We start from the raw sequence: 26,340 nt of genomic DNA, 5'->3' as shown, positions 1-26,340 counted from the left end.
GCTGCAAAGGTGGGACAGGTGAATGATTGATTGGGAAGTTTCAGTTGTGGGACAGGTGAAGGACCAGGCAGGGAGCTGGAAAGGTGGGACAGGCTAATGACTGGGTGAAAAGTTGCAGTGGTGGGACAGGTGAAGGACCAGGCAGGGAGCTACAGCAGTGGGACAGTAGAGTGCTTGGGCTAGAACTGCTGAGTTCCGGGGGGGGGCGAATACTTTCTCAAGGCACTGTATATGGGTCCCAAGAATGATTTTCTCTGGTGAGCCCAAGGTGCTCCAGTCCGACGCTGTAATCCCAGCCCTATAAAAATGGTAGCCAATACAACTCCATTTTACTGGATCCATGCAAATCAAATTCTGGTGATTTTTAAAAAACATTTGTCATGAAATTTGCATTTGATTTCTTATAAATCAATTGCCTCTTCTGTAATTAAATCTTTTCTTGTACGATTCTTCAACAAATTCTCGTGCTTGGACTCACCTTCAGCATCTGAAAACTCTGATAGTTTCGATGGGCCAAATTCCGTATCGTGGTAATATTCGTTATCCACCATCTTTCCATAATAATCATCCCTAAGGTTGTAAAACAGACACAAGGTATATTATATCCCTACACTGTGGTCTCCAGCTGCTGAAAAACTACAACTACCAGAAAGCCTTGACCACTCCTGACAGAAGAGATTTACCCCAAAAGGCTGGATGAATGCCACTAACTCTCCTACTTCACCTTGTCAAATAAAGTTTATTTTTACAGATTTTTTATTCCTTTTCTTTGCAATACCACACCTGGCCACATGGTGTGCTGTTAAAAATAAATATGACTGTGAGCAACAGAGACTAGAAAGCGCTTATGTTCAGGTTTGGGCTGTAAAACTCTTTGCAGCACCATCTAGTGCCCAAACACCAATACTGCAGTATCTGCTTAAAACCTCTGTGGCACCATCTAATGACTGAAAAGTGATCTATACAGCTGACATGTGCCCGCAACAGCCGCGGGTGGAATCGTGATCCACCCGCGGCTGTTAACTAAATGCCGCAGTCAGATTCTGACAGCAGCATTTAACTTGCGCTTACCGTAAGCGCCTCGTAAATCTCGCCCATCTTTGACCCCCGTCACATGATCGCAGGTCCCCGATGGGTCGGCATGACAACCAGAGGTCTGGAGCATTTATATGGTTTAAATAAAAACATCAGCTTGGCGCGCAGAAAAATAAGCCCTCACCCAGCCCCACATCATGAAAAATGGAGATGCTACGGGTCACGGAAAATGGCGTCTTTTTATTTTTTATCAAATTTTGGATTTTTTTTCACCACTTAAATAAAAAAGAACATAGACTAGGGATGAGCGAGTAATGCGGTACTCGTGGTACTCGAATCCTGGCGAGTATTTCACTACTCACCTCGCAATATTCGGCACAGCGCGCTCCGTCCCCGCACAGCCCATCACAGTCCCTGCACAGCACAGTCCCGCACAACTCATCACAGTCCCCGCACAGCCCAGCACAGTCCCCGCACAGTCCCACACAGCCCGGCATAGTCCCCGCACAGTACCTGCACAGCCCGGCATAGTCCCCGCACAGTACCTGCACAGCCCGGCATAGTCCCCGCACAGTACCTGCACAGCCCGGCATAGTCCCCGCACAGTACCTGCACAGCCCGGCATAGTCCCCGCACAGTACCTGCACAGCCCGGCATAGTCCCAGCACAGTACCTGCACAGCCCGGCATAGTCCCCGCACAGTACCTGCACAGCCCGGCATAGTCCCCGCACAGTACCTGCACAGCCCGGCATAGTCCCCGCACAGTACCTGCACAGCCCGGCATAGTCCCAGCACAGTACCTGCACAGCCCGGCATAGTCCCCGCACAGTACCTGCACAGCCCGGCATAGTCCCCGCACAGTACCTGCACAGCACGGCATAGTCCCCACACAGTACCTGCACAGCCCGGCATAGTCCCCGCACAGTACCGGCAAAGCCCAGCACAGTCCCCGCACAGGCCAACACAGTCCCACACAGCCCTGCACAGTCCCAGCACAGTACCTTCACAGCCCAGAACAGTACCTTCACAGCCCAGCACAGTCCCGCACAGTCCCACACAGCCCAGCATAGTCCCCGCACAGTACCTTCACAGCCCAGCACAGTACCTTCACAGCCCAGCACAGTCCCGCACAGTCCCACACAGCCAGCATAGTCCCCGCACAGTACCTGCACAGCCCGGCATAGTCCCTGCACAGTACCTGCACAGCCCGGCATAGTCCCCGCACAGTACCTGCACAGCCCGGCATAGTCCCCGCACAGTACCTGCACAGCCCGGCATAGTCCCAGCACAGTACCTGCACAGCCCGGCATAGTCCCCGCACAGTACCTGCACAGCCCGGCATAGTCCCCGCACAGTACCTGCACAGCCCGGCATAGTCCCCGCACAGTACCTGCACAGCCCGGCATAGTCCCCGCACAGTACCGGCAAAGCCCAGCACAGTCCCCGCACAGGCCAACACAGTCCCACACAGCCCTGCACAGTCCCAGCACAGTACCTTCACAGCCCAGCACAGTACCTTCACAGCCCAGCACAGTCCCGCACAGTCCCACACAGCCCAGCATAGTCCCCGCACAGTACCTTCACAGCCCAGCACAGTACCTTCAGAGCCCAGCACAGTCCGGCACAGTCCCACACAGCCCAGCATAGTCCCCGCACAGTACCTGCACAGCCCGGCATAGTCCCCGCACAGTACCTGCACATCCCGGCATAGTCCCCGCACAGTACCTGCACATCCCGGCATAGTCCCCGCACAGTACCTGCACAGCCCGGCATAGTCCCCGCACAGTACCTGCACAGCCCGGCATAGTCCCCGCACAGTACCTGCACAGTCCGGCATAGTCCCCGCACAGTACCTGCACAGCCCGGCATAGTCCCCGCACAGTACCTGCACAGCCCAGCATAGTACCCACACAGTGCCTGCAAAGCCCAGCACAGTCCAGCACAGCACGGCACAGTCCCCTCACAGTCCCGGCACAGCCCAGCACAGTCCCGCACAGTCCCACACAGCCCGAAATAGTTCCCGCACAGTCCTGCACAGCCCAGCACAGTACCGGCAAAGCCCAGCATAGTCCCACACAGCCCAGCACAGTCCCGCACAGCCCATTACTCGCATTTCCCATAGACTTACATTGGACTCGCTACTCGTTACAAGTACCTGAGCATTAGGAGCTACTCGTAACGAGTACAGTGAGTCCGAATACTATACTACTCGCTCATCCCTAACCTAGACATGTTTGGTTTCTATGAACTCATAATGACCTGGAGAATGATAATGGCGGGTCAGTTTTAGCATTTAGTGAACATGGTAAATAAGAAAAAAACTGGGATTTTTTTTCTGTTTTCCACTACATCACCCTCTGCAGCACCATCTAGTGATTGAAAACATGTACTGCATTTATGTAAAAACTTCTGCAGCACCAACTAGTGGCTAAAGTCTAGTGATGAGTGAACGTGCTGGGCTAAGGTCTTAACTGAGAATGCTAACCGAGTGTCTTCGGCGTGCTCAAAAAATATCTTCGAGTCCGCGCAGCAGCCGCAACACATACAGGGATTGCCTAACAATCAGAGACAATCGAGACATGCAACCATGGGGACTTGAACATATTTTTCAAACACTCAGTTAGCACATGAGCACGTTCACTACTAAAGACCTTCACTGCTGTAAGCCATTAAAAAACTTTGCAACACCAACTAGTGAAAGAAAACCTTACTTCAGTAGCACTTAAGAAAAACCACAGCAGCACCATCTAGTGGTCAAAAACCTTTACTACAGTAAGCCTTTAAAATATCTGCAGCATCATCTAGTGGCAGAGAACTTTACTGCAATAAGCCTTCATTGTGGTATCATCCAGAAACAACCTCTGCAGCACCATCTAGTGACAGAAAACCTTTTCTGCTGTAATTGATTACAAACCTGCATTACCTTGTAGTTGCTAGACCTTTACTGCTGTAATTGTTTAACCCCTTCGCATCGAAGCCTGTTTTCACCTTCCTGACAAGGCCAATTTTTACAATTCTGACCAGTGTCACTTTATGAGGTCATAACTCTGGAATGCTTAAACGGATTATGGTAATTCTGAGACTGTTAATATTATTATTATTAATTTTATTATTACTATTAATTTTATTTCTATAGCGCCGACATATTCCGCAGCACTTTACATATCAGAGGGGACTTGTACAAACAATAGACATTACAGCATAACAATAATCACATAGATCATAACAGATACCAAGAGGAATGAGGGCCCTGCTCGCAAGCTTACAGTCTATGAGGAAAAAAGGGAGACATGAAGGGTGGGTGGTAACAATGGCTTTTATTGTTCGGACCAGCCATAGTGTAAGAATCGGGTGTTCCTGTTGCTGCATGAAACGGTTAACAGTCTAAATATGTAACAGTACAGACACAGAGGGCTATTAAATGCATAAAGCATGTGAGAACATGATGCAAGGATCCTGCATATGTTAAAAGATTTTGAATAAGTCACACAAGAATATTTAGGTTAATGCGTTGAGGTGATAGGCCAGTCTGAAAAAATGTGTTATTAGGGCACGCTTAAAACTGTGGGGATTGGGGATTAAGCGTATTGACTTGGGTAGTGCATTCCAAAGAATTGGTGCAGCACGTGAAAAATCTTGGAGACGGGAGTGGGAGGTTCTGATTAATGAGGATGTTAACCTCAGGTCATTGTCAGAACGAAGGGCACGGGTAGGGTGGTAGAATGAGACAAGGGAGGAGATGTAGGGTGGTGCTGAGCCATGGAGGGCTTTGTGGGTGAGGGTAATAAGTTTATACTGAATTCTGGAGTGGATGGGTAACCAGTGTAATGACTGGCACAAGGAAGAGGCATCGGTGTAACGATTGGTGAGGAATATGATCCTGGCTGCAGCATTTAGGACAGATTGGAGAGGGGAGAGTTTGGTAAGAGGGAGACCGATTAGAAGAGAGTTACAATAGTCCAGACGAGAATGAATAACAGACACAGTAAGAGTTTTTGCAGAGTCGAACGTAAGAAAGGGTCGAATTCTAGAAATGTTTTTGAGGTGCAGATGACAAGAGCGAGCCAGTGATCGGTTGTGGGGAGCAAAGGAAAGTTCGGAGTCAAGTATGACCCCAAGACAGCGGGCATGTTGCTGGGGAGTAATAGTGGAACCACACACGGAAATGGCAATGTCGGGTGTAGGTACATTAGTAGCGGGAGGAAACACCAGGAGTTCAGTCTTTGACAGGTTCAGTTTCATATATAGTGAGGACATGATGTTGGACACAGCGTTTAGACAATCGCCGGTGTTTTCTAGAAAGGCTGGCGTGATGTCTGGAGAAGAAGCGTATAACTGGTTGTCATCAGCATAGAGATGGTACTGGAAACCAAATCTACTGATTGTTTGACCAATAGGGGCAGTGTACAAGGAGAAGAGGAGGGGGCCTAGAACCGATCCTTGAGGAACCCCAACAGTAAGGGGAAGATGAGAGGAGGAACCGGCAAAAGATACAGTAAAGGAGCGGTCAGAGAGATAGGAGGAGAACCAGGAGAGAACGGTGTCCTTGAGGCCAATGGAACGGAGCATAGTGAGGAGGAGCTGATGATCCACAGTGTCGAATGCTGCAGAGAGATCCAAGAGAATTAGCATGGAGTAATGACCATTAGATTTAGCTGTTAGCAGATCATTAGAGACTTTAGTGAGGGCAGTTTCAGTAGAGCGTAGAGAGCAGAAACCGGATTGGAGAGGGTCGAGAAAAGAGTTATCAAAGAGATAGCGGATAAGACGGGAGTGGACCAGGCGTTCCAGGAGTTTAGAGATGAAAAGATTAGAGACAGGTCTATAGTTAGCGGCACAGTTTTGGTTGAGGGATGGTTTTTTTACGTAATGGCTGTATGACTGTTTTTTCATGACATATTGTACTTTATGATTGTAGTAAAATTTCTTCGATATGACTTGCATTTATTTGTGGAAAAAACTGATATTTTGCAAAAATTTCGCAATTTTCCAACTTTTAATTTTTATGCCCTTACATCAGAGAGTCATATCGCACAAAATAGCTAATAAATAACATTTCCCACAAGTCTACTTTACCTCAGCACAATTTTGGAAACTTATTTTTTTTTTAGGAAGTTATAAGGGTTAAAAGTTGACCAGCGATTTCTCATTTTTACAACAAAATTTGCAAAACCATTTTTTTTTAGGGACCGGACCACCTCACATTTGAAGGGAGTTTGGGGCGCTTATATGAGACTAAATACCCCAAAATTACACCATTCTAAAACTGCACCCCACAAGGTGCTCAAAACCACATTCAAGAAGTTTATTAACCCTTCAGGTGCTTCACAGGAATTTTACTTTTTTTCACAAAAATTTTCCTTTATACCTATTTTTTTTTTATTACTTTCGCAAGGGTAACAGGAAAAATTGGATGACACATTTGGTTGTGCAATTTCTCCTGAGCATGTCGATGCCCCATATGTGGGGGAAATCTACTATTTATTTGCACGGCAGGGCTCGGAAGGAAAGGAGCGCCATTTAACTTTTTGAATGTAAAATATGCTGGAATAATTAGCAGATGCCATGTTTTGTTTGGAGAGCCCCTGATATGGAAACCCCCAACAAGAGACACCATTTTGGAAACTAGATCTAAACCTATCTAGATGTGTATTGAGCACCTGGAACCGCCAGATGCTTCACAGAAGTTTTTAACGTAGAACTGTGGAAGTAAAAAAAAAAAAATCACATTTTTCCCAAATAAACCTTTTTTTATCTCCATGTTTTGCATTTTCATAAGGGTATCAGGAGAAATTGCTCCATACATTTTGTTGTGAAATTTTGCATGAGTACGCCGATACCCCATATGTGGGGGAAAACTAGAGTTTGCGCACATGGCAGGGCTTGGAAGGGAAGGAGCGTCATTTGACATTTTGAATGCAAAATTTGATGGAATCATTAGCGGATGCCATGTCGCATTTGGAGAGGCCCTGATGTGCCTAAACAGTGGAAATTCCTCATAAATGACATCATTTTGGAAACTAGACCCCTTTGGGACCTTATCTAGATGTGTATTGAGCACCTTGAACCCACAGGTGCTTCACAGAAGTTTATAAAGTTTATAAGCGGTGAAAATATAAACAATCACATTTTTCCTACAAAAATCTATTTAGCTACAAATTTTGAATTTTCACTAGGGCAAAAGGAGAAAATGGACACCAAAGTTTGTTGTGCAATTTCTCCTGAGTTCACCGATACCCCATATGTGGTTGAAAACTACTTTTGAGGCACAGTGCAAAGCTCTGAAGGGAAGTAGCGCCATATTACAGTGCAGATTTAGCTGCATCTATTTGCGCATAATTTTCTGAATTTCTTTTGGGGGTGGGGAGCCATTTTGCTTTTCCAGAGCCTTTGTACTACCAGTAACAAGGAAGCCCCCTATATTTCCATTAACAGATGAGGCTCTTAATGAGAACATTTTACATAAGGTTTGGGATCACAGTTATCCGGCGCTCTACGCTGAGCACTTACTTTGGGGTTTCCATTTAAATCTCTGAGTGACGTGATTCAGATGAAACCCCCAAGGGATCCATTCACTATAGTGAGGCAGCAGATTTACTCTGGACTGCATCTGGCCTCTTTTTCTTTCTTTTTAAAAATGCACAAAACGGCACTTTTATGCAATCCTAAAAAGACGGACACCCCCTGATCACAGGTGCTATGGCATCCACAGTGCGTCCATCTGCCTCATTGTAGGGAATCTTCTGCTAGAGGTTCTGTCTGAATCATGTATTTCAGAGATTTACACGGAAATTCCGATGTAAGTGCTCAGTGCAGTGCACAAGATAAATGTGCGCCGAGCCTTACTGCGATCTTTGGGAGGCAGAATGAAAAAATCAACAGCATGTGAAGAAATGGTTTCATTTATTTTTTATTCTTCAACTTTATTCTTCGGGTCGGTGTGATTACAGTGATGCCAGATTTATATCAGGTTTCTATATTTGGCTGCCGTCACACACTTTTTATTGTGAAAACTAGTTTTTGCATCACCACATTTTTAGAGCTATAATTTTTTCATATTTTGGCCAACAGAGTCATGTGAGGGATTGTTTTTTGCGGGACGAGGTGATGTTTCTACTGGTACCATTTTTGGGCACATAATGTTTTTTGATCGCTTTCTATTCCGATTTTTGGGATACAGAATGAACAAAAAACAGCAATTCAGGTATTGCTTTTTTTTTATATACCATTCCGTGTGTGGCAAAATGGATAAGGCAACTATAGTCTTCAGGTCAGTATGATTTACCGTATTTTTTGGATTATAAGACGAATCGGACCGTAAGACACACCTAGGTTTTAGAGGGGGAAATTAGGAAAAATAAACTGAAGCAAAAAATGTGGTCAATTCTGTACTTAATATCCCCTATCCTGATATATATATGGTGCCCTCATACACATCCTGATACACTTGGCCCCCTCATACCTATCCTGTTATGCAGGGCCCCATCCTTAACCTGGTATGATTGGCCCCATTCCGGTCCTGGTTTGTATGGCCCCCCCACCCCCATTCTAGTTTACATGGCCCCATTAGAAAACAACAAAAAATAACATTACACTTACCTTCCCGGTGCTCCCACGCAGCATCCTAATTCGGTGGTGCCAGCAGCTGCTCTATGCTTTTAAGCTGCACATGGAAGGGACGTCATGCACTGCTTGTAAATAGAAGCGCAACTGCTGGCACACTCAATGCTCTGCACATCGGGATTTTGTGCGAACAAAGCAGTGAGTATTCATTGCTCTCTAGCGAGCACAGTGTCAGCTAGAGCCTTCCTGTATCTGCCGGTGATCACGTGTGACGACACTTAAGAGAAATAAATATTCATGGAATGGGGTGACTGATGGCAGTTGCAGGAAGGCTCTGGATGACACTGTGCTCGCTAGAACGCAATGAATACTGACTGCTCTCAATGCACACAGTCCCATTGTGCAGAGCATTGAGTATTCTGGCAGCTGCCCATCGGCTTGCAAGCAGAGTAACACGTTCCTGCCATGCGCAGCTTACAAGCATAAAGCAGCTGCTGGCACCGAATCAGGACACTGCGAGGCAGCGCTGGGAAGGTAAATGTAATGGTTTGTTTTTTTAATGTTTTCTGATGGGACCATGCATACCAGGATGGGGGTGGGGGCCAATCATACCGGGATGCCATTAAAGAGAAACGAATATTCATTTCTCTCCATGCCCATGGAATGCAGTGAATATTCATTTCTCTTTTGCAGTGGGCACAGGAGTTAGCCGCAGCAGCCATCTCCTGCCTCGGTGACCCGCTGCTCCACCAAAACCACTCACCCACCTCCCACCACAGCCAGTACATCCAGACTATAAGACTCACCGACCCATTTTCCTTCACATTTTTGGATGAAGAAAGTGCATCTTACAGTCCGAAAAATACGGTATATCTTTTTTTTATGTTTTGGAACTTTTACACAATAAAAACCTACACAGTGTTATCAAGGTTTGTCCGTCGGACAATTTTGAGTGTTCGTGATAGATTTTTTCATGCTGATTTCAGAATGACTTCAGATTTTTCCTATCACGTAAAGGTATTGAGAAATGACACGAAACATTATAATATTCTGCTATAATTCTAAAAACTGCCCACCATATATAAGAATATAATTACTATAATACTGCTCCTATGTACAAGAATATAACTACTATAATACTGCTCCTATGTACAAGAATATAACTACTATAATACTGCCCCTATGTACAAGAATATAACTACTATAATACTGCCCCCATGTACAAGAATATAACTACTATAATACTGCTCCTATATACAAGAATATAACTACTATAATACTGCCCCTATGTACAAGAATATAACTACTATAATACTGCCCCCATGTACAAGAATATAACTACTATAATACTGCTCCTATATACAATAATATAACTACTATAATACTGCCCCTATGTACAAGAATATAACTACTATAATACTGTCCCCTATGTACAAGAATATAACTACTATAATACTGCCCCCATGTACAAGAATATGACTACTATAATACTGCTCCTATATACAAGAATATAACTACTATAATACTGCTCCTATATACAGGAATGTAACTACTATAATACTGCCCACCATATACAAGAATATAACTACTATAATACTGCTCCTATGTACAAGAATGTGACTACTATAATACTGCCCCTATGTACAAGAATATAACTACTATAATACTGCCCCTATGTACAAGAATATAACTACTATAATACTGCTCCTATGTACAAGAATGTGACTACTATAATACTGCCCCTATGTACAAGAATATAACTACTATATTACTGCCCCCTATGTACAAGAATATAACTACTAGAATACTGCTCCTATGTACAAGAATATAGCTACTATAATACTGCCCCCTATGTACAAGAATATAACTAGTATAATACTGCCCCCTATGTACAAGAATATAACTAGTATAATACTGCCCCCTATGTACAAGAATATAACTACTATAATACTGCTCCCTATGTGCAAGAATATAACTATTATAATACTGCCCCCTATGTACAAGAATATAACTACTGTAATACTGCCCACCATATACAGGAATATAACTACTATAATACTGCCCCTATGTATAAGAATATAACTACTATAATACTGCTCCCTATGTGCAAGAATATAACTACTATAATACTGCTCCCTATGTACAAGAATATAACTACTATAATACTGCTTCTATGTACAAGAATATAACTACTATAATACTGCTCCTATGTACAAGAATATAACTACTATAATACTGCCCCTATGTACAAGAATATAACTACTATAATACTGCCTCCTATGTACAAGAATATAACTACTATAATACTGCCCCTATGTACAAGAATATAACTACTATAATACTGCCTCCTATGTACAAGAATATAACTACTATAATACTGCCCCTATGTACAAGAATATAACTACTATAATACTACTCCTATGTACAAGAATATAACTACTATAATACTGCTCCCTATGTACAAGAATATAACTACTATAATACTGCCCCTATGTACAAGAATATAACTACTATAATACTACTCCTATGTACAAGAATGTAACTACTATAAGACCGGGGTCACACTAACCAACGCAAAATACGGTCAGTATTTTACATGCGTAATACGGATAAATGGCCCCTAAACAGTGCTCCGTATGTCATCCGTAATCAAGGTGTGGTCGCGTATTTTGCGCATGTAAGCATCCGTATGGCGAGATTTTCTCGCAGGCTTGCAAAATGGACATATAATGGAGCGCTATGAAAGGTTTTATAACACAAACCAAAGAATAGATATATACTCATAGAATGCATATATACATATGTATTCTATGTGTCTATATCTATTCTTTCGTTTCTTTATTAAAACTGTCAGTGTGAGTTTACTGTATAGCGCACTGAATTGCCGCTTTGCTAAAAGACACCGGGTGCGTATTTCTCGCAAGTCACGTGTGGTCCGTGTGTAATCCGTATTTTTTGCGCACCCATAGACTTGCATTGGCGTACTATGGGCGTAGTACGCTGACAGTCCCAGCATGCTGCGATTGGCATGGAGCCTAGAATACGGATGAGAAATATACGCTTGGTGCGAGGGACCCCATAGAGAATCATTGGTCCGTGTCTAATGCGTGCTTTTAGCGCCTCTCACTCGGCCGTATTCCTTGCCAGTGTGACCCCGGCCTTATACTGCTCATATATACAAGAATATAACTACAATAATACTGCCCCTATGTACAAGAATATAACTACTATAATACTCCCCCTATGCACAAGAATATAACTACTATAATACTGCTCCTATGTACAAGAATATGACTACTATAATACTGCCCCCTATGTAGAAGAATAGAACTACTATAATACTGCCCCTATTTACAAGAATATAACTACTATAATACTGCCCCCTATGTACAAGAATATAACTACTATAATACTGCCCCCTATGTACAAGAATATAACTACTATATTGCTGCCCTCTATGTACAAGAATATAACTACTATAATACTGATCCTACATACAAGAATATAACTACTATAATACTGCTCCTATGTACAAGAATATAACTATTATAATACTGCCCCCTATGTACAAGAATATAACTACTATAATACTGCTCCTATGTACAAGAATATAACTACTATAATACTGCCCCTATGTACAAGAATATAACTACTATAATACTGCCCCCTCTGTACAAGAATATATCTACTATAATACTGCCCCTATGTACAAGAATATAACTATTATAATACTGCCCCCTCTGTACAAGAATATAACTACTATAATACTGCCCCCTCTGTACAAGAATATAACTACTATAATACTGCCCCTATTTACAAGAATATAACTACTATAATACTGTTCCTATGTACAAGATTATAACTATTATAATACTGCCCCTTATGTACAAGAATATAACTACTAGAATACTGCTCCTATGTACAAGAATATAACTACTATAATACTGCTCATATATACAAGAATATAACTACTATAATACTGCCCCTATGCACAAGAATATAACTACTATAATACTGCTCCTATGTACAAGAATATGACTACTATAATACTGCCCCCTATGTAGAAGAATAGAACTACTATAATACTGCCCCTATTTACAAGAATATAACTACTATAATACTGCTCCTATGTAGAAGAATACAACTACTATAATACTGCCCCCTATGTACAAGAATATAACTACTATAATACTGCCCCCTATGTACAAGAATATAACTACTATATTACTGCCCTTTATGTACAAGAATATAACTACTATAATACTGCTCCTACATACAAGAATATAACTACTATAATACTGCTCCTATGTACAAGAATATAACTATTATAATACTGCCCCCTATGTACAAGAATATAACTACTATAATACTGCTCCTATGTACAAGAATATAACTACTATAATACTGCCCCTATGTACAAGAATATAACTACTATAATACTGCCCCCTCTGTACAAGAATATATCTACTATAATACTGCCCCTATGTACAAGAATATAACTATTATAATACTGCCCCCTCTGTACAAGAATATAACTACTATAATACTGCCCCCTCTGTACAAGAATATAACTACTATAATACTGCCCCTATTTACAAGAATATAACTACTATAATACTGTTCCTATGTACAAGATTATAACTATTATAATACTGCCCCTTATGTACAAGAATATAACTACTAGAATACTGCTCCTATGTACAAGAATATAACTACTATAATACTGCTCATATATACAAGAATATAACTACTATAATACTGCCCCTATGCACAAGAATATAACTACTATAATACTGCTCCTATGTACAAGAATATGACTACTATAATACTGCCCCCTATGTAGAAGAATATAACTACTATAATACTGCCCCTATTTACAAGAATATAACTACTATAATACTGCCCCCTATGTACAAGAATATAACTACTATAATACTGCCCCCTAAGTACAAGAATAGAACTACTATAATACTGCCCCCTATGTACAAGAATATAACTACTATAATACTGCCCCCATGTACAAGAATATAACTACTATAATATTGCTCCTATGTAGAAGAATACAACTACTATAATACTGCCTCCTAGCTGTGAGGTTGTGTGTCTGTGGTTCTCCTCATGTCTGGAGCAAGCCCAGGGAGGGGCCACCCTGGGCGGGGAAGCACCCCAAGCAAGGCCCTGGCTTCCAGGCCTACACTGGGAGGAAACTCCCAACCTTCTCATGTGGATGGAAATCCCAGAGTTGCCTCTGGGGAAAATAAACCTCAGAATGGAAGTCCCAGCAGCATGGAGAAAGATCCTGTGTTGAAGCTCAGTACAGGAAAGAAACAAGAGAAAGCTTAGTCTGTGTGCAAGGATGTTTCTGTTAAACAGTCTGCCAGTCAAGGCAAACAGTGTCCAGAGCCTGGAAGGAAATCCCAGAAGGCATCTTCTGCTGAGAACCTGAGTGCTGGAGGGCAGGTGGCTGCACAGAAGGTGAGGCAGAGTCCATCACCAGCTTCAGGTGTGCAGCTCACTCCAGGCAGACAGAAACGGACATCTCTGGAGAAGCAAACACTCCAGGAGAACCTTCAGCTGGGACATGTGGTGACCAGCATGGCGAGCTCTGGACGCACGAGGTTGCAGGCTGGTGGCAGCGGTAAAAGTGTTGCGGAGGCTGGAGTCACAAAACCAGCGACATTAAAAACCAACGTGTCAACCCCTAAAGCAAGACCCCAGAAGGAGCCGCCGCGAGCCCCGGAGCTACAGCAGGCAGAGGAGATACCAGGACTGGTCAGGAGGATGGGTGAGTTGCAGCAGCAGAGGAATCTTCTGCAAATGGAAATTGACTGCATTTACAAGTTGAAGGCTGCTAATCCTGGGGATCACTCTGTATATGACCAGAGACTGAATGCACTGGGGGTAGAGCTGGCAACTGTGGTGCGGGACATAGACTGTGTGCTGGCGAGGATGGGGCCCCTGGCAGAGACATATAGGAACCAGGAGCAGTTTAGGTCCTGCGCGCAGGACTGTGCTGGTTCCCGCACAGACATTGTCCCAGGGGGGACCCGGCAGCAGGTACGGCCGGTGCTGCAGCCCGCTAGCTTCTGTTTTAAGGAGGGTCAGATACTACACCAGCAGCCGCAACTACCTGCGGCAGACCCCAAGCAGGAGCAAGAGGCTCAGGTCCCAGCGGTACCACAAGTCCCAGCATGCCCAGCACAACAGCAAGACAGTGGACATGAGACTGCATCTACTGTTGGTGTCCAGGAGAGCACTAATTCTGGGGATATTGATACTGTTCATGTGGGGTTGGGGGCTGAAGGGGGTACAGAGACTGTGGTGGACATTGCGCATCCTGATGACGCTATTGAGATTGATGATGATGATGATGATGTTGATAATAATGTGCAAAATGTTTGTGATTTCCCCCTTTGGTTTCCAGCACACAAGGTGTAACAGGCCCCTCCGCTGCAGACCGTCGCCCTGTCAGTCAGCCCAGTGTGGCCCCACAGGTCCCTCTCAGTAATGTTTGGAGCCGCGGCGCTCCGTCCTTTACCTCCGGCGCCAATTACACCGGGCAGGCTTTCAAAAGGAGGAATGTGGTGCGGTTCAGGCACAGAGGTGCCAAGGAGGACCTGCCGGACAGGAGGCTGGTAGTCAGGGAGCTTCTGTGCCGCCAGATGGGGTTTGCGCCAGTTAATATCTTGGCGGTCATAAATCTGCCAGACAGACAGGGCTATGATATCAGCTTTAAGCTCATGTCTGATCTGGACAGATTCTGGGCCAATTTCCCCAAGTTCAGGGACGCTGATGGCTGGAATAAGTTCAGCTTCATTCCAATATCTAAGCCAGATACTGCCACGGTTAACATCATCTTATGGAATTAGGCTGTTCCCCCGCAGGACATTGTGGTGTGGCTCCGGAGGCATTGTGACCTTGTCTCCGACCTCACCAAAAACAGGGATGATGACGGTATATGGACCGGTGGATGGAAGGTGCTGGTGAAATTCTCCTTCTTTATCGGGAGGGAGAAGGGGGTTTGCTTCTACCCTGGGCAGCCACGAAAGTGCTTTAAGTGTGGTAAAGTGGGTCACCTGGCAAACACCTGTACCGTGGTAAAGTGCAGCCTGTGCGGGGAAGTCGGCCACTTAGTGGCAGATAGCCAGAACATCAAGTGCATCCTCTGTGGGGAGGTCGGCCACCCTCACAGGGACTGTCCAGATGCCTGGCACAATATATGCAAGCTCCATCCTGATGAGGAGTTAGTGACAGGGACAGAGGCTCAGGAGGAGAAGGCTTTAATGTCAGGGACAGTACTGACCAGGTCAGAGGTCCACCAGGGGTCCGCTCAGGTAACATCAGAGCAGCTTTGCACAGAGGGTACAGAGGGGAGCATGGAGGTCGTCCCTCAGGTCCAGCAGCCACATGTAGCCACCACTTCAGTATCACCATCTCTAGCTGAAGAAAGTGGCTGTAATCAGGTAAAAAGGAAAAAAAAGGACAAGGCCTCCCGTAAACCTGAGGAGGAGTATGTCACTAGCCAGGGTGGCAGGAAAAAAGTCCAGAGTTCGGCAGGTGTGATGGTCGTGTCCAATAAGTTTGATGTTTTGTCTGAGTCTGATGGGGACTTGGAGGAAGAGATAAAAAGAATAGAGACTGAGTATGACAGGGACGTAGCGGACCATCCCCCTACAAAACGGAAGCCCGTACCTGCTGACAATGAGATACAGTCTGACATGGAGACCGGTGGTAGTCAGAACATCTGTGACCCAGACTTATAATGGCGGCTTTTACATCTCTGCTCCTCTGTTGTGGCATTGTTATGGCGGATTTCTCATTAAAAATAACATCCAGTAATGTGAACAGCATTAAGGTGAGGAGGACGAGGCACGCTGTCTATGACCATCTCCGATACCTGGACGCAGATGTCATCTTTCTGCAGGAGACGCGGCTGACGACTCAGGGGCTCATGAAGGAGGCTGAGAGGGAATGGCGGTCTGGTCCCTCTTTTTGGTCACTGGCTGTGGAGCCGTACGCCGGGGTCGCCATTCTGTTTAATGCCAGGGGTGTGACAGTACATAGGATGACGGAGGTGGTTATGGGAAGGTGTCTGGTCCTGGAAGTCACTGTCCATGGGAGGCGACTCCGGCTTATTAACATCTATGGGCCACAGACGGTGACTGACAGGATACAGTTATTTAATGATGTCAAGCCTTATCTGTTCACCTCTCTTCCAGTGATAATGGCGGGGGACTTTAATGCCATACTGACATCTGGTGACAGCTCCTCAGGTAGAACCATGACGAGGGATGGTAGGATCTTGAATAACATAGTCCTGCAGGCTGGATTAGGTGACGTCTTTAAACGAGGAGGATGAAAGCCAAAATTAACCTATTCCTGCTCCAATAGAAGCAGTAGAATAGATCTGGCTTTTGTAAGTCCCATGGAAGTCATTGGTGCCATGAGTGAGAGAGTCGTCCCATACTCAGACCATCTTGCCCTATATTTCTGCCTAGGGGCCACAAAGAGAGCTGATGTTGGTAGGGGGTTATGGAGACTCAATTCTAGCCTCCTCCATGATGTCTCTGTCCAGAGTTGTGTCCACTCCCTTTTGCAGGGTCATCTACAGAGAGCGGACTTCTATGACAACATGGCCGACTGGTGGGAGGACGTCAAGGATGATATCAGATGCCTCTTGAAGAGACTGTCAGTTAAAAAGGGCAGGAGTAAGTATAGCCAGTACCTAAGGCTGCGCAAAGAATTGGAGTCACTCTATTCGGAGGGCGGGGGTAACAAAGAGAAGATCGACCGGTTGAAATCTGAGATAAGGCAGTATCAGTACATCAGGTATACCTCCTTGGTTCTTGAACGGGATTATGGGGTCTTAGGGAGGGTATCCTGGGGGTTGTGAAATCTTATTTTACTGACTTGTTTCAGAGGAAGGCTTTGGATAAACATAAAATGACTCAATTCTTGGAGGCAACTCCAACGCCTGATACTAATGATCTGGACTTTTCTCCTTTGACAGCAGAATTAACGGTGGAGGAGGTTAAGGAGGCCATTGATAAGTTACATCTGAAGAAGGCACCAGGTCCGGATGGTATAACAGCAGAATTTTATAAGAAATTCAGAGACCTCCTGGCTCCAATTCTTGTGGATGTTTACAAAAATTGTCTAGAAAATCACCTGATGCCTCCATCCATGAGAGTGTCCTCATTAATTCTGCTGTCTAAAGGTAAGGAGCCGAGCGACATCAAGAACTGGAGGCCAATTGCCCTCTTGAATGTTGACAGGAAGATTCTGGCGAAGATCCTGTTTTCTAGGTTAGTCTGTTTGTCCCCGGCACTGTTGGTAGGCTCTCAGTTTGGCACGGTAAAAGGGCGGAACATCTCTGGAGCGGTCATCTCGATACGGGAGATGTTTGAGAGATGTAAAGCTCTGCGGTGTGGGAGATATGTTGTCAGTCTGGACCAGGCTAAAGCCTTTGACAGAGTTGATCATGATTATCTGTGGGCCACTTTGTCAAAGTACGGTATTCCAGGACAATTTGTGGATTGGCTGAAGACTTTGTACAGAGAGGCGGTGAGCTTTCCTCTGATTAATGGTTGGCAGGGTGGCACTTTTGGAGTTGAGGGGGGGGTGAGACAGGGCTGACCGCTGAGTCCACTCCTGTATGTTTTTGCCATAGACCCGTTTCTGAGGTCACTGCAGGAGTGTAACTTTTGGGGGGTGCCGGTCCCCCACTGCTTGCCTCTGAAGGTGGTTGCCTACGCGGATGATGTGACGCTGGTGATATCTAATCCTCATGAGGTGCAGATGTTGTCTGCGGCCATCAGAAGTTACTCAGAGGCCTCCGGGTCTCTGGTCAACCTTGAGAAGAGTCAAGCTCTGTGGACATTGCAATCTGACCCAGACTTTGATCTGCCGCAGTTTGTTAAGGCCTCCACCCATATTAAGATCTTAGGGGTGAAATTTGGGAGGGAAGATAATGCCAGCCTAAATTGGGAGGAAAAATTGGAGACCGGAAATGCAAAGGTTCAGCGATGGAAGAACTGGAGGCTGACTTACAGAGAAAGGGTTGCTATGTTGAAGACTTACCTGGTCCCCGTCTTCTTGTATGTCTCTGTCGTTTTTCCTTTGCCAGAATCCTTCTCGGCGAGGCTCCTCAGCCTGTTCTTCCAGCTCTTGTGGGGGAACAGGATGAACCTGATAAAGAGGGGAATAACATACATACGGCGGGGTGGATATGTTAAATCCAAGGGTTTTCTTTGACTCCTTGTTTCTGAAAGTAAATTTTGGGAGCATGGATTCAAACAGTAGCTCCCTGTGGGCGAATAGTATCAGGTATTGGATATTGCCTTTTGCGGAATCTTGGGTGCGAGGCGGCAGTCTCAAGAGGAGGAGATGGACAGGTGACCACCTCCCCCAGTATCTGGAATATGGTCTGAAGTGTGTCAGGAAGTGGGGACTGGAGAAGTCCTACATTGAGAGTAATACGAGGAAAGATCTGTGTGCTCATATATGTGGGACTTTCTTCTACTCTCCACTGGCCCTAAGAGATTGTGCCACCAGGACCCTTCAGGACAGTCTCCGGTTCCTCAACGGGAGGCGACTTCCAGCAAAGTTTTTTTACATTGCTTGGCTGTCGCTACATGGGAAACTCTTTGTGAGGGGGAACTTAAAATATTTAAGTGTTTCGGATCGGAACTGTCCCCTTGGTTGTCATCAGTAGGAAATCATGGAGCATTTTATTTGTGATTGCTGGGGAGGTAGGGAAATATGGACGGAATTATCGACCAAGCTGAAAATCCCCAGACTGCTGTCCCTGAATTACCCTGACATTATCTATGGAGTCTCATCCACTGACGGTAACATCGACAGGGGGACAATGTACCTGATCATTACCACCATTAAATATTACCACTGGCACATGAGAACCCAAGTGTCCCTCCACAGCGAGCCCTTCCTTCCCGTCACCGCAGCCACAAAGATACTGTCAGAGCTCAGATGGATAAGAGCGATAGAGATAAAGAAAAGTCAGAATAATGAGAAACTGTGGAGGAATGTGTCTGTGGGATAATAACATGATCATGTTACTAAAAGTGTTTATTTCATATTCTTCCTTCCACAGGAGTGAACTCTAAGTTACCTTTATTCCTAATGTATTAATTTAGTTGTATAATTATTGTCTGATGCATTCATGAGAATTTATGTTTTGTATTAAGGAAGAATTCTATTTATTTTAATTGTATTTGTTGGTTTTATACAATAAAAATTGCCCCTATGTACAAGAATATAACTACTATAATACTGCCCCCTATGTACAAGAATATAACTACTATAATACTGCCACCTATGTACAAGAATATAACTACTATAATACTGTCCCTATGTACAAGAATATAACTACTATATTACTGCCCTCTATGTACAAGAATATAACTACTATAATACTGCTCCTACGTACAAGAATATAACTACAATAATACTGCTCCTATGTACAAGAATATAACTACTATATTACTGCTCCCTATGTACAAGAATATAACTACTATAATACTGCTCCTATGTACAAGAATATAACTACTATAATACTGCCCCTATGTACAAGAATATAACTACTATAATACTGCTCCTATGTACAAGAATATAACTACTATAATACTGCCCCCTATGTACAAGAATATAACTACTATAATACTGTTCCCTATGTACAAGAATATAACTACTATATTACTGCTCCCTATGTACAAGAATATAACTACTATAATACTGCTCCTATGTACAAGAATATAACTACTATAATACTGCCCCTATGTGCAAGAATATAACTACTATAATACTGCTCCTATGTACAAGAATATAACTACTATAATACTGCCCCCTATGTACAAGAATATAACTACTATAATACTGCTCCCTATGTACAAGAATATAACTACTATAATACTGCCCCCTATGTACAAGAATATAACTATTATAATACTGCCCCTATGTACAAGAATATAACTACTATAATACTGCACCTATGTACAAGAACATAACTACCATAATACTACTTCTATGTACAAGAATATAACTACTATAATACTGCCCCTATGTACAAGAATATAACTACTATAATACTGCTCCTATGTACAACAATATAACTACTATAATACTACTCCTATGTACAAGAAAATAACTACTATAATGCTGCTCCTATGTACAGGAATATAACTACTATAATACTGCTCCTATGTACAAGAATATAACTACTATAATACTGCCCCTATGTACAAGAATATAACTACTATAATACTGCCCCTATGTGCAAGAATATAACTACTATAATACTGCTCCCTATGTACAAAAATATAACTACTATAATACTGCCCCTATGTACAAGAATATAACTACTATAATACTGCCCCTATGTACAAGAATATAACTAATATAATACTGCCCCTATGTACAAGAATATAACTACCATAATACTGATCCTTATGTACAAAAATATAACTACTATAATACTGCAACTATGTACAAGAATATAACTACTATAATACTGCCCCTATGTACAAGAATATAACTACTATAATACTGCTCCCTATGTACAAGAATATAACTACTATAATACTGCCCCTATGTACAAGAATATAACTACTGTAATACTGCTCCCTATGTACAAGAAAATAACTACTATAATACTGCCCCTATGTACAAGAATATAACTACTGTAATACTGCTCCTATGTACAAGAATATAACTACTATAATACTGCCCCTATGTACAAGAATATAACTACTATAATACTGCTCCCTATGTACAAAAATATAACTACTATAATACTGCCCCTATGTACAAGAATATAACTACTATAATACTGCCCCTATGTACAAGAATATAACTACTATAATACTGCCCCTATGTACAAGAATATAACTACCATAATACTGATCCCTATGTACAAAAATATAACTACTATAATACTGCCCCTATGTACAAGAATATAACTACTATAATACTGCCCCTATGTACAAGAATATAACTACTATAATACTGCTCCCTATGTACAAGAATATAACTACTATAATACTGCCCCCATGTACAAGAATATAACTACTGTAATACTGCTCCCTATGTACAAGAAAATAACTACTATAATACTGCCCCTATGTACAAGAATATAACTACTGTAATACTGCCCCTATGTACAAGAATATAACTACTATAATACTGCCCCTATGTACAAGAATATAACTACTATAATACTGCTCCCTATGTACAAGAATATAACTACTATAATACTGCCACTATGTACAAGAATATAACTACTATAATACTGCCCCTATGTACAAGAATATAACTACTATAATACTGCTCCCTATGTACAAAAATATAACTACTATAATACTGCCCCTATGTACAAGAATATAACTACTATAATACTGCCCCTATGTACAAGAATATAACTACTATAATACTGCCCCTATGTACAAGAATATAACTACTATAATACTGCTCCCTATGTACAAGAATATAACTACTATAATACTGCCCCTATGTACAAGAATATAACTACTGTAATACTGCACCCTATGTACAAGAATATAACTACTATAATACTGCCCCTATGTGCAAGAATATAACTACTATAATACTACCCCTATGTACAAGAATATAACTAGTATAATACTGCTCCTATGTACAAGAATATAACTACTATAATACTGTCCCTATGTACAGGAATATAACTACTATAATACTGCCCCTATGTACAAGAATATAACTACTATAATACTGCCCCTATGTACAAGAATATAACTACTATAATTCTGCTCCCTATGTACAACAATATAACTACTATAATACTGCTCCTATGTACAAGAATATAACTACTATAATACTGTCCCCTATGTACAAGAATATAACTACTATAATACTGCTCCTATGTACAAGAATATAACTACTATAACTACTATAATAATGCTATACTATACTACTATAATACTGCTCCCTATGTACAAGAATATAACTACTATAATACTGCCTCTATGTACAAGAATAGAACTACAATAATACTGCTCCTATGTACAAGAATATAACTACTATAATACTGCCCCCTATGTACAAGAATATAACTACTATAATACTGCCCCCTATGTACAAGAATATAACTACTATAATACTGCCCCTATGTACAAGAATATAACTACTATAATACTGCCCCCTATGTACAAGAATTTAACTACTATAATACTGCCCCCTATGTCCAAGAATATAACTACTATAATACTGCTCCTATGTACAAGAATATAACTACTATAATACTGCCCCCTATGTACAAGAATTTAACTACTATAATACTGCCCTCTATGTACAAGAATATAACTACTATAATACTGCTCCTATGTACAAGAATATAACTACTATAATACTGTCCCCTATGTCCAAGAATATAACTACTATAATACTGCTCCTATGTACAAGAATATAACTACTATAATACTGCCCCCTATGTACAAGAATATAACTACTATAATACTGCCCCTATGTACAAGAATATAACTACTATAATACTGCTCCTATGTACAAGAATATAACTACTACAATACTGCCCTTATGTACAAAAACTACTACTACTATGATACTAAATAAAATTGTATGATTTTTACATCATTAATTTACACTTTATTTCATGAAATAAGTGTTATAATAGAAAAACAGAATGTAATATTTGGTACAGAAACCCTTGCTTACAATTACAGATGTCAGACGTTTCCTGTAGTTCTTGGCCCCCTCCCCCATAGAGATCTTCAGTTCTTTCAGGTTTTGGGGCTGTCATTGAGCAAATTGGAGTTTCAGCTCTCTCTGAATATTTTCATTTGGGTTCAGGTCTGAAGGCCGGCTAAGCCACTCCAGGACCTTGAAATGTTTCTTACAGAGCCTCCCCGAATAATGGCTCCCAAGTGGCGCTCCATACAGTTTAATGGGACTAATATAATGCTCATAATGTGGACTATCAACTGTTTCTTAAAAACCTTCCGTGATACAGACATTTGGAGCACATATTCCTATTCAGCATGTCAAAATCTATAAGATACAATAACATTTTCTCAAGGGACAAGAATTTCCCTGAAATTTGTTGTGCAGTGTTATTTTATATTAGAAATAATAATTTTTGCATCGCTTTATTCTGTGAGCTATAACTTTTTTATTTTTTCGCTGATGACGCTGTATGTGGGGCTCTTTTTTTATGGGACAAGATGACGTTTTCAGCGGTACCATGTTTATTTACATCCGTCTTTCATCGCCCTTTATTGCACTTTTTGTTCGGTGGTATGATGATAAAGCATTGTTTTTGCTTCTTTTTTTATAGTGTTCAGTGAATGGGTAAAGTAGTGGCACAGTTTTATAGAGCAGGTCATTACTGATGTGGCGATACTAAATAGGTGTACTTTATTTTTTTTTTCAATTACATGAGTAAATTTATTTATTGGAAAAATATTGATTTCTTTTTTTTTCTTTATTTAGGGATTTTTAGAAAAATATTTTACACTTTGTAAGTTTTTTTTTTAACCTTGTCCCAGTATGGGACATTACTATATAACATCAGATTGCTGATGTGACACTAACGGTGGTTTCACATTAGCGTTTACGGCCGCAGCGTCGGGCTGCTAAGCCCCGCCCCTGCCGCGCCTCTGCCGGTAGCTCCGCCTACTGGCGCATGACGCTGCATGTGTCCTGCATCCCCTATCTTTATCACTGGGGACACAGGTTGTGCGCAGGTATGCATTTGGCGGCGCATGCGTCCTTTTGACGGTGCGCCGAGCGCAACCAAATTACAACAAGTTGCGTTTGGCACAGGTCGGCGCACCGTCAAAAGGACGCATGCGCCGGCAAATGCATACCTGTGCACGGCCTGCGTCCCCAGTGATAAAGATAGGGGACGCAGGATGCATGCAGCGTCATGCGCCTGTAGGCGGAGATACCAGCGGAGGCACGGCAGGGGGCGGGGCTTAGCGGTGGCCATGTGCAGCCCGACGCTGCGGCCGTAAACGCTAATGTGAAACCACCCTTAGCACTGCAGAGTATCAGATCAGGATCTGACAGGCAGGTAAGGAGGCATGCCAGTGTCTGCTGCCAGTAGGCGCTCACAAGCCACCTTACCTGCAGGATCCCGAAGGACGTGCGGTCATTTTGGAGTTGTTGATCTCCGTAGAGACCATCAGATGCGATCACGTTGTCCTGATCATATATATTAACCTGAGAATAGGGGATTTTAAAATCGGTTTCTTTCAGCATAGTTTATCGCGTCACATGTTAGGAATGATCCCTTCCGGAGGGCTTAATCGCAATCAAACACTAAACAAAAAGGAATCTTTTTGGATTTTTCGGTTACAAACCTTGTACCCAAATGGTCTGAATGGTGTGATTGAGAAAGTTTGGAGATGCCATACCTATTGATATAGTGATTAGGTTTATTAGTTTTTTTTTTATTCATTTATTTTTATATTTTTTCCGCCAGAGTTTAAAGGACCCTTCACATTTAGCGATGCACCAGCGATCCCGACCACGATACGACCCGGTCAGGATCACTGGCGCGTCGCTAAATGGTCGCTAGTGAGCTACCAAACAGGCAGATCTCACAGTGATGCAGCAGCGATACAGCAGTCGTTACTTACCTTTCAGACGCGGCGATCCTGACGTCCTCCCGCCTGCGTCCACGCGTCGCTCGTCGGCACCAGCAGGAAGCCCAGCAGGAAGCCGCCGCCGAGAAACGGCCCATGACGATCTTGCGCGAACTAGCGAGGGAGCCGGTCGAAGGTAAGTATCACACATAGCGATATCGCTATGTGTAAAACCCCCTTAACCTCTTAAGGAATGTGAATTATATCTTTTACTTACCCCTGCTAAAGAGTTAAGCCAATTAAGAGGAGTATGCAAATTAAGTGAAGGATTGGTGCTAGTAACAAACACCCCTCCCTTTCCAGTTGCAAAAAGGGTTTATAAAGACACGGTCATTGTTTTGATATAGATGTATATTTTACCTGATGAAGGCTTTTTTTTTTAAGCCGAAACGCGTTGTTTGCTTTTACTGCTATACTTTAGAATGAAAATCTTTAAAAAAAATGTTTAAATAAACCGATCTCTCACATTTCACTTTTTCCGGGAGCGCCGGCCTCAGGCTGGATTTTTTTTTTCTTTTATTCACGTTGTCCTCATGGAAGCACGAAGGGAGATCCCTCCCTGCGCGATGCCCCTCTGTCGCTATCACTACTGAGAGTGGCATGAGAGGGGTTAAATGCCCGCAATTGGTGCTACCACCGATTGTGGGGGTTGCTGCGAGGTATCAGCTGTCACATACAGCTGACACCCACACGCTACGCGTGATCGGTGCGCCATACTAGTACTGCTCTTGTGCTAGCGCACCTCCCACAGAGCAGTATTAGCACAGCATATGTCGCCAAGGGGTTAAACACTTCTGTAGCATCATCCAGTGGCTAAATATATTTACTGCAGTAAGCCTGTGAAAACCTCTTCAGCACCATCTAGTGGCAGGAAACCTTTACTGCAGTTTAAAGGAAATTTGTCAGTAGGATGAACCCTCCTAAGGCCTCTTTCACACATCCGTTTGTTGCCATTTGTCAAAATCCGCCGTTTTGCAAAAAAAAAAACGGATCTGCCATTTTTTTGGCGGATCCGTTTTTTCCCATTGACTTGCATTGACAAATGGACATCCCTTGTATCCGTTTTTTCACAGATCCGCCATAACT

At 42.8% G+C, this 26,340-nt stretch overlaps 1 protein-coding gene across 1 annotated transcript in view; it reads right to left on the bottom strand.

The window, feature by feature from the left end:
• The window catches only part of LOC141074123 (uncharacterized), a 236,798-nt gene that overhangs the window by 2,341 nt on the left and 208,117 nt on the right, over nt 1-26,340 (bottom strand). The window contains exon 23 of the mRNA XM_073561654.1: nt 479-570. Coding sequence (XP_073417755.1) covers nt 479-570 — 92 coding nt within the window. The remainder of the gene's footprint in view (nt 1-478; nt 571-26,340) is intronic.

Source organism: Dendrobates tinctorius, unplaced genomic scaffold (genome assembly GCF_039654945.1).
Source record: "Dendrobates tinctorius isolate UK_male_01 unplaced genomic scaffold, ASM3965494v1 ptg000324l, whole genome shotgun sequence".
NCBI classification, from domain to species: domain Eukaryota; kingdom Metazoa; phylum Chordata; class Amphibia; order Anura; family Dendrobatidae; genus Dendrobates; species Dendrobates tinctorius.
Note: the sequence above shows the minus strand (reverse complement) of the source record. Positions and strands in the feature narration are given on the sequence as shown.